The sequence below is a fragment of the Lygodium microphyllum genome, chromosome 2 (assembly GCF_053477565.2).
Source record: "Lygodium microphyllum isolate KBCC chromosome 2, Lygodium_microphyllum_v1.1.10, whole genome shotgun sequence".
In the NCBI taxonomy this organism is placed as follows: Eukaryota; Viridiplantae; Streptophyta; class Polypodiopsida; order Schizaeales; family Lygodiaceae; genus Lygodium; species Lygodium microphyllum.
Genome location: NC_141136.1, coordinates 115,938,731 through 115,949,045, shown reverse-complemented (window position 1 = coordinate 115,949,045; position 10,315 = coordinate 115,938,731). Strand labels below are relative to the sequence as shown.

At 41.1% G+C, this 10,315-nt stretch overlaps 1 protein-coding gene across 1 annotated transcript; it reads left to right on the top strand.

The window, feature by feature from the left end:
* The first annotated feature begins 7,854 nt into the window (after nucleotides 1-7,854).
* Nucleotides 7,855-9,795, top strand: LOC148040214 (pentatricopeptide repeat-containing protein At1g06140, mitochondrial-like). The gene has a single exon (XM_087663326.1). The coding sequence runs from the start codon at nucleotides 7,855-7,857 to the stop codon at nucleotides 9,793-9,795; it is 1,941 nt and encodes a 646-aa protein (XP_087519452.1).
* Nucleotides 9,796-10,315: the final 520 nt, after the last annotated feature.

Here is a 10,315-nt window from a genome sequence, read left to right as displayed (position 1 = left end):
CATATTCGAAACAAGCTCCCCTCTTAGTACCAATATATTTAACATTCCAGGAATGTGCTTATCCTCACTTATCCATCCCCTTTAACCCACCGTCTAGGCCTACAGCCAGGTTGCTCACTCCCTTTACATGGGTCAAGTCCTAAAGAAACCAAGTGCTCTACATCCAAGAGCTTGTAATTGATACCATTTAACTATGCTTGATGCAAATGTGTATATGACTAAATGCTAAAACAATTGGAAAATAGCCTCGTGCATTGTGCAAATCCATTCTTTTCATGTTTCCATACACTAACGCATAATTGCTTTAATGCAAGAAGACACCGAACCTTACACTCGTGATGTACTTCCTTTTATTTAACTTAATGTCATCCTATATGAATAATGCAGCAAGTACATCATTCAATGCTCAAAATCCCCTCTCTCCCTACTGTTTAAACTTTTGCTTGCGGTGATAGGTAAAAGGGTAATTTCATGTGTATTTTGCACGAAATAAACTGTAAATGCTCACAAAAACACATAAATGGGGATAACCTGAGGTAAACCCTCATGCTTTATCCTCATTATACACTCACAGACACATCCATAATTTTCCATAATTTTTCTCCTTCGTTTCCTATTTTTTCCCCTTTTAAAGAGCACTTTTTCTCATTTTTCATTATTTTTTCCTATTTATTATCAATAAAAATGAAAAAAAATTAGCATTATTTCAGAGATGTGGCTCTTGAGTCCTTAAAAAACAACCATGTAGATTTTATTGGTGTTTTGTTTCATGCTGATCCGATTTTAAGCCCAAAAATCCCATTTTTACTCTGAAAACCATGCTTTTCGGGTTTTCCCCCCTTTATTTTCCACACTTTAAGTGTATATTTTCTGATTTTCTTGTTATGAAAGACTAAAACCAATAGCAAACAACATGTCCATCAATTTTCAGCCCATATGAACATTGTTAACCTCATCAAATGTGAAAAAAGAGCCATTTTCTTTGTAAAAATGTCATTACCGTGTATCTTTTATTATTTCGGGTTTTGAAACTTATTGCGGGCCTACAAACCAGGGCCCGTTTGATGCTCAACCCGCGTCCACACTGCAATCTTCAGCCCACCTTCAGCTTGGAAGCAATCCGATACCACGTCGGACGAGCATTCATCAACCGGGCTTCATTCTTCTTCACATGCAAGAACTGCCCCTTGCAAGAGAGAGAGGGAGGAGAGAGAAATACTGAAATCTTATCTCCACAACCACGCAGCCATTCGAGGAGCGGACTGGAGAGATGGAGAGCGAAGATAAGAAGAAGATTATGCATAAGATCATTTGGGGGGTTTGCTTTCAAGCTCTCCAACCCCCCTCTCCTTAAAACGTGGATATGGCGCCATCTTCTGATGCAAGCGGTGAAAAAAACAAACCCCCCCCCCCCCCCCTTCACATGAAAATTTTGGGGGGGTGGCCCCAAAGGTCACACCCCCTACTACCCCCCTTAAGGCCCATTCACGCTCCCTTTGGACCTTGGCCTCCCGGGCACTCCCTCTTCCGTGTTCGGTGTCCGAATTACAATCAGAAAAATTTCGGGCATTCGTCTTGAAGTCCCCCACTGTCAGGCATCTCCAAGGGTCTCATCTGACACACCAAATGATTATGAAAATTCATCAATTGTCGTCAAGTGGGTCTTTTAAGTCTTTTCCGGGCATTGCCGCTTAAAATCGTACTGATTGCCACCATCGCCTTTGATGAAGTCTATTTTTCCCCTAAAATTCGTAATTTTTGGCTATTTTTAAGCACTTCTTGGCATCAAAAATCATCTGTCATTGGCGACCACGGGATAGGGTGACTCAGCCTGTTGAATCTCACGAACAAATCTGCACATAAACACAACCACAAAGAGCATCAAGCTGATACAAAATAGCTACACAACACAGCTCTCACCCTACCCCCTTGTCAAAACCAAGGCATGAAATCCACAAGGAGTAGGCCTAGGATAATCTGATAGAAAGTTGAAAGCTAGTCACTAATAACCAACTGCTCCAACACAACCAAGCTAACAAGAACCATCAAAGAGGTCATCCTGAGTGGTGGTCTAAACTACCTACCTAACTAAGGACAACTCAACTAGGAGCTCCTACTAGGTGAGGACTCCTATAGCCTGATCAACAAAGATTGGCATTTAGCACATTGGGTCTTTAGCCTCTTATTTTTCATACTCAGGCGTGTAAAAAAGAGGGAGCTGAGCGTAGTGACCCAAGGAGAGCAAGGTATCGACCTTAGGTCCTGTCTCGATACCCAAGAACCTACCAAGCCCGCACAAGGCGACACTTAATCCTTTTCTAATGCTCACTTTTATTTTCTCTCCAACCTTCTTTTATTCTTTGTTTTTCTGCTAGAAGCCACCCCTAGGAAGACAAGGCATCGACCTCGGGTCCTGTCTTGGCCCCAGGCACCTACCAGGCCTTCGCAAGGCAATAAACAACTGCTCAAAGATTTTTCTTTCTTTCCATTTCTATTTTTATAGGGGTTAGAATCCCCTTTTTACACACCTCCGTATATTCATATATTGTCTTTCAGATATTTAGGGTTTTGTCGCTTTCCATCATTATTTTAGTAGGCTTCTCTAATTGCCTCACAACTAACAAGAACTCCTAGAATGGCTGCCTAGCAGGTCAACAGAACAGGGTCATTAGAACTCCCATCTAAAACAGGTCTTACAATGCCTGACAATGCCTTGTAGGAGGCAATGATTACTCAGGCCTCCCACAGACATACAAAGCCTAAACCTAGGACTTCATGCCTCGATTGCCGGTCCCCAACAAACAAAAGAAAGTAATCCTTACACACACATATATCATTAATTGCTGAAGGAAAAAGACTCGGAAAGGGGACGAAACCACCTGGAATGGCCACAAGAAAACTCCTTCGTAGCAAAGGCTCCCTCTAGCGACTTCGTTAACCTGTATGATACAATCACTATAACAAAAAACCATTAATTGTACCCGCACCAAACAGATGAATGGCCCTCTTGGCCTAAAGAAATAGCACATTGCACTACAAACTTAGCTGGCCCTCTTGGCCTACAAAAATAGACCATTAAAACCTAAAAACAACTGGCCCTCTTGGCCTAAAGAAATCAAGCAAATCTGCTCATGTAGATCCCTCCCTGGAAGAAGGCAGATATACAAACACACACTCCACTCCAAGGGGAAAAACAGGGCGCTCAGCTCTAAACTAAATGCATCAAGTTATGGCCCATACCTCATGCATATACAGCAAGAGGCGTACACATAAAATGTCGTCGAATCAACCTATGGGTCCAAGATAATAGTGGTAGATGGGTCTTGGCTACTCTTCTCATTATCCATATCAACCAGCGCCTGCCATATAATGTGTGGTCTGATAACATTCCCTACAAGCGACCAGGTCCTATCTCATCATCAATAACAACATCCGGACTAGGACCACAGTTGAAAAAGAGGTCCTCCTCATAAGCAAAATTGGCTAATGAATCCGCAAACTGATTCCAATAATGTGGAATGAGTTGAAGAGATATGCTCTCAAATTCATCAAGTAGGGTTATAGTAGTTCGATGATACATACAAAGGAGAGGATTCTGGACTGTATATGTCCCATTAAGTTGATTTAAGATCAGCTGGGAATCCCCTTTTACTAACAATCGCCTAATGCCACCTTTCTTGGCAATATTCAATCCCATAATCAGGGCTTTATACTCCGCCATGTTGTTAGTGAATCCTACCCTGAGATAAGCAGCTAATTTCATTGTAACTCTACGTCCGGGATCTCAAATGACTACTCCAACACTCCCTTTTCTATTAGACCCCTTGGACGCTCCATCAAAGTATAAGGTGTACGTCCACAATGGGTTTACATAGCCAACCATTAGGAACTCCCCTATTCATAAGTATGATAATCAAAATTCAACATATTTAGAGGATGAACTAGCGGCTCCATCCCACCTTCTTCATTAAACTCAACAGAGATGCTTGTCAAGATTTGTAAACAGTGATGGCATAAAACTTTAATCTCCCACACAAATGTACCATCTTCTTGCTCAACCACTTTGTATCCCTTGCTCCACCACATAAGCCTCCCCTAATGATATCTTTGCTCCAGATATGGGTGCTCCAAATAAGGGATTAACCGCCCTATCAACCAATTTAAACTCTCTTGTAGGTCTCAAATCAGCCCCAGCATAGACCTGCATATTTAGAAATAATAAGTTTTAATCTTATTAAGATTAACCTTATTCTTAAATTCCACTCCTTGTACATTAGCTAATAAAACCGTGGACTTATTTTTACCTATCCGAACTATCTTGTAAGGGCCATCCCATCTAGGTTCCAACTTTCTTGGAAATAGCTCTCTACGTGCATCGTAATACAGAACTAATTGCCCTTTTTTAAAGATATACTTCTTCGCCTTTAGATCATGCAACCGCTTCATCCGACATTTAGCTACCTCTTGGCGCAACAAACTTTGCAATTTGAGCTCGTCCAAGTGGACTATAGTTGTAAACTGCTCAAATAAGGCATCTTCATCACCCAAAGAATGATTGATCACGAATCTTATGCTCGGCAACTCAATTTCTAAGGGCAAGACACACTACTCCCCGTAAACTAATTTGAATGGGGTGTGGCTAGTGGCTCGTTTAAACGTCGTGCCCAAACCGCCACATATAATTTTGTATCCCAGTAATCTAGAGATGTTATCTACAAACACGTTCTTTCGGTAAACCAGTTTGTAGTGTTTACACACTCCTAGCCGCGAGGCTGTGGGGTTGTTTGAGTGAGCTTAGGAGGCTTGTCTAGAGCCCTAGAGCCAGTGTCAAGCCCATTTTTTGGTCTCGACACTTCATTTGATGAGCATGTGGAGGCTTTCATCGGCTAGTGATCCCACATGCCTTGTTGTGGAAAGCATACTTTTTGCATTTGTAATGAACCATTTAAATACAAGCAAACATATTGAGAGAGAGCATGGAAAAGGGAGGAGGAATAATCTAGTAATTGTTTTTATTGTTACTATTTCAAAACAACTAACGTAACTTCTATTCATGCCAAATCTGAAAATGATCCTCTAATAAAAAGAACCTCCTACTTTGCCTTACTCTATATCATGTGCTTTGGCAGACATTGCTTGGTTTTCTTGTCTCACTCGAAAAGGTTTGCTTGAAGAAAAGGAAGACTGAGTAGAAGGGCATTGATTTCAATGAGAGCTTTGCTCCCCCTTGCTACATGACAACTATTTGTAGCATTTGTGCATTAGTAGCCCATATTGCTTGGAATGTAAATTAGTTAGACATCAAAACTACATTTCTGAATGGTGATTTATATGAGAAAGTATATGTTTTTAAGCCTCATGGTTTTGTGCAAGAGGGCAAGAAAACAAAATGTGCAGATTGAAAAAGGCATTGTATGGTCTAAAGCAAGCACCTCAGGATTGGTATGAGAAGACACACATAGATTTGACTACACATGGTTTTCAAAATAGTCCCATGAAGAGCACAATATATGTTAGACATGAAGGCGATGTGCTTTTGATCATTGTGGTTTATATTAATGATATGCCGCTGAGTAGTCCTAGTGAGACACATATTGTTGAATTTAAAGTTAAGTTAGATTTAGCTTTTGACATGTCGGATTTGGACCTATTGCAACATTATTTGGGCATTCATTTTAAGAAATGTGAGGGATGTATTACTTTGTGTCAAATAAAATATGTTGAGATATTATTACAGAGATATTTGATAGTGAAGACTATCGATGCCAGGAGGCATATTCCATGATGGATTCCGTGAGGTTTTGCGGTGGATTCCATAAAATTATATTTATTGCCAGGGCTCGTACACAAGGCAGATTCCTTGTGCGAAAATTCGATAGGGATGCCTGTCCTTTTCGGGTATTTCGTTAATTTAATGTGCAAGTGGGTGATTTCGCAAAATACATATTTAAATTAATGGACGTTTATGAGTTTAGAGTGTGCACTCATAATAAATTAAGGTTAGGACTGAGTTCTAACCTATTTATTTATTTTGTAGTTGAAGACTGCTAGGTATTCACTTTTGTCGGTTTAATTTTATTATTTTCTAACAATTGTGAATGCTTCAATTGATGTGTAGAGCAGGTGGCGGTGGCGCTGGAAAGCACTGGTGGATGATATCGTGTATTCAAGTTATTTAGAAGAAATTATCATTTTTTATGGGCGTGCATCTTAGGCGTGGCACCAATATTTATTTTGACGTGCTTATTTATTAAAGCACTTGACATATATTTATTATTTTGTATGTGCATGGGCGCACAATTTAAATATTTGTTATTGGACACAGCCCGATTCCTTGGGTGCCCAACCACTTTATTCTTTATTTTGAAAAAAGAAAACACAAAAGTTAAAGCGTGCTAATTGTAAATTTGGGCTATTTTTGAGCTTGGAGATGAATAATATATTAAATACATGCTTTGTGGAGCGCTCACACAAGGCATGTGGAGAGATTGTATCCAATTAGCCTTCTTGCTTCATGTCGTGCAAATTTTCTCTCTTGGTGAGCAAAAAGTAGAGTTCTTTGTTCTTAGGGACCTTCTGGCGCTCGCTACGTATGCATACGGCATCCGATTTGCGCACCAACTATAAGCCTATTGCTACTCCTATGGAGACAAGTTTGAAGTTGAGCCTTCATGATGTTGAAGATAGTTTTGATGTCTTCCTCTATCAAGAGTTTGTTGGATGCTTGATTTATAAATGCATTACGAGGGTTGATATTCAGTTTGTAGTCTCACAAATGAGCAAGTTATGCACATCCCAAGCACTAAGCATTGGCAGGCAATGAAGTTGATCTTTTCCTACTTGAGTGGTACTCTGCACCTTAGGCTATTTTATCCCAAGGGAGGATCGTTACCACCAATTTTACATGCTATTTTAGATTCTAATTGGGATGGTTGTTATGAGACTCTTGTATCCACAAGTAGTTTTTGTGTCATGCTTAGCAACTCATGCATATCATGGTGGAACAAGAAGCAGCATGTTGTGGCCACTTTTGATTGTGAAGTTTGCTATCTTGAAGATATATCATTAGAAGAATGCCAAGATACAAAAGAATAGGGATCAAGAATGATCCATTATGTTGTCAAGATGCTTAAGAGTGCTATTGGAATGTCTCCACAGTTGTATGCATCAAAGCTTGCAAGAAAGCTTAGAAGAGATGAAGAGAAGCCTATTGTACGATGAAGTCATTGCTCTAAACTCTAGATCGAGGGTATTCCGCTCTTCAACAAGTTCTTTAAGCTCTCGTAGAAGGATAGAAGAGATAGGAATGGATTTCCACTATGAAAGCTTGGAGGGAAGCTTAAAGAAGAAGAAAAGAAACCTTGCCTTGAAAAGTAGAAGAAGTTCTAATTGTATGTGAGCCTTATAACCTTCATTTTATCCAAGATGTCCTTCAAGATGGCCAAAATTTGGTGACAACTTGCCATTTTAACCTTCATCTTGCTAAACTTGTCAAAAGCTCCAACGAATAGCTCTAGATATGGTGTTCGCTACCTACAAATAGATTGCTAGTCATTGCTACTCATAAACCAAGAAATGTACCTACAGTGCCCCCATATGAGCATAGAGCTTGAATTTGTGAGTCCATTCCTCGGAATTGAACAAGGCTTCTTAGGCAACCCACACAAATGTCGTAATAGCTACTCTAAATGCTATGGGGTGATACAAATTATACTTTCTAATGAGATTCCTTAATGGCTGCTGTAAATGCTCGTGGGTGTCACACATTTCCTTACTCTAGCATTTGTTACAACTCAACCAAGAACAATCTAGCACTTTGGAAGCTCATACACATGATGAACCGGTCGGGCAGGGATGCAAGCCCAGCTGCCTGCGGTGGTGGTTAGCTCTGTTATCGACCGTCTTCTGAGGTGCCGGCAAAAGCAGGATCTGCGCGAAGCCAGGCTCCTGTATGCGCTGCTGTGCGAGGGTGGGCTCGACCCGCATCCCATCCTCAGCAACTTCCTGGTTCCTCTGCTGGTCGAGTGCGGGAGCCTGCCCGATGCTCAGCATGTCTTCGACACCCTCACCCATCGCAGCGAGCACTCCTGGACATCCCTCATCTCCGGCTACACCCACCATGGCGACCCCCACCATGCCTTCCTCCTCTTCCACCAGATGCAAGCAGGCGCCTCTTCTCCCCAGCCTAATCGTTACACATACTTGGCCCTCCTCCATGCTTGTGCCAGGTTGAAGGACACAGAAAAGGGCCATGCTGTACATGATTCCATCTTGAAACTGGGAATGGATACGTATGTCTTCTCCAGAAGTGCAGTTGTTGGCAACACTCTTGTGGATATGTATGTGAAATGCGGCAGCCTTGCGGAGGCGTCACAGATATTTGACAAGTTGCCGATTCAAAATGAAGTGTCGTGGGCTGCTCTCATCGCTGGATATTCTGAGCACGGGCTCGCTGGAGAATTGCAGCACTGTTTGGAAGACATGCAAAGGGGCGGAATATCTCCTGACCCTGTTATGTTTGCTTGCAGCTTGAAAGCTTGTAGCACCATTGGGGCTTTACAAGCAGGCCACAGTATCCATGCTGACACAATTAAAAGGGGATTTGAAGCAGAGCTGTATGTCTTCAGTGCTCTTGTGGATATGTACAGCAAATTTGGCTTGCTTGCAGAAGCAGACCAAGTGTTTGATAGGCAGCCAGTCCGAAGCTCAGTTGCATGGAATGCATTGATCGCAGGTTATGCCAAAAAAGAACTTGATCATAAAGTCCTTAACAGTTTCAATCAGATGCAGCTGGAGGGCATATCTCCAGATGCTGTCACATGCTTCTACAGTCTGAAAGCTTGTGCAGTCCTTGAAGCTTTTGAAACTGGTCTACAAATTCATAGTTGTATAATAAAAAAAGGGCTGGAAAAAGAGCTCTATTTGGGCAGCACATTGGTGGACATGTATGGTCAATGTGGCTTTGTTGTTGAAGCGCGAGAGATCTTTGATCAATTGCCAACTCGGGATGTTGTGTTATGGTCTGCAATAATAAAGTCATATGGTGAAAACCATGAAGGACACAATGCTGTGAAATGTTTTGAGGAAATGCAGAAGCAAGGTGTTAAGCCGGATGCTATCACATTTACATGTCTTTTGGCTGCATGCAGCCATGCTAGCCTGGTCTTGGAGGGCCAAATGTATTTTGATGTTATGGTGAAGGAATATCAAATCAGACCAGCTTTGGACCATTATGTTTGTATGGTTGATCTCTTTGCAAGAACAGGGAGTTTTCATGAAGCAGCCAGATTTCTCGCAGCCACCCATGATTCTCCATCTGCTGATATTTTCAAAGCCTTTTTTAGTTCATGTAAGATTTATGGGGAAGTGGATCTTGGACATCGATGCTTTCAGAAGCTTGTAGAAATGGATGAAGAAGATGCTGCCTCATATTTGCTTATGGCAGATTTGTATATAAGTGCTGGCAGGCAGGTTGATGCAGAGAGAATTGAAGAAACCAGGAAAGATGCATCTTTCAAGAAACAGCCTGGAAATACAACTCTTGAGGTGAACAAAATGTTGTATGAGTTCTCTGTTGGTTGTACACCAAACAAGCATGTATCAAGGCTTGTAAATACTTTGAGCTGGCACTTGAAACATCAAGGCTATGTGCCAAACTTGGATTTTGTCTTGAAAAGTCTACGTAACGAAGAAAACGAATTGATTTCACATGAGGTTTTCAACCAGCCAGTTGTATGTTTCTCTGGTGATAAATGCAAGTGTGTTTCTAGTTCTACTTTGTCTATTAGCTTTTGAGGACAGTTTTAAGTTCTTACATGTGAAACCTTTGCTTATTTGAGCTGGTATGGTAACATGTGTGTTCCAAGGAACACCGTAAACCAGTTGGCGCAAGATAATCTACTATATGTGATGTTAGGTGACACTTTCTTATTCTCAAGTGATTTGTTCAAGTCAATTTAATCAATTGACTTATCATTTCACAAATAGATGGTACGGTAGCGGTGTCTAAGGTAAAATGAAGAGGTTCTACTTCCTCCTACAATATGTTTGCCAGCTTAGTCCTTTTGGCTCTTCCAATCAATTGACTTATCATTTCACAAATAGATGGTACGGTAGCGGTGTCTAAGGTAAAATGAAGAGGTTCTACTTCCTCCTACAATATGTTTGCCAGCTTAGTCCTTTTGGCTCTTCCATTCATGTGAAGGACAAGTTGTCCTTAGGGCCTCACTTCTTTTCATAGGTTCAAACAAGTGTAAAGTGGACTTCCAACTTTGCAAAGGACAAGGTTAGCTTTTAAATACTTGAAGATTTGACA

Excerpts from the sequence above, each read along its gene's own strand:
- LOC148040214 (XM_087663326.1), top strand. The coding sequence starts at position 7,855 with ATGCAAGCCCAGCTGCCTGCGGTGGTGGTTAGCTCTGTTATCGACCGT.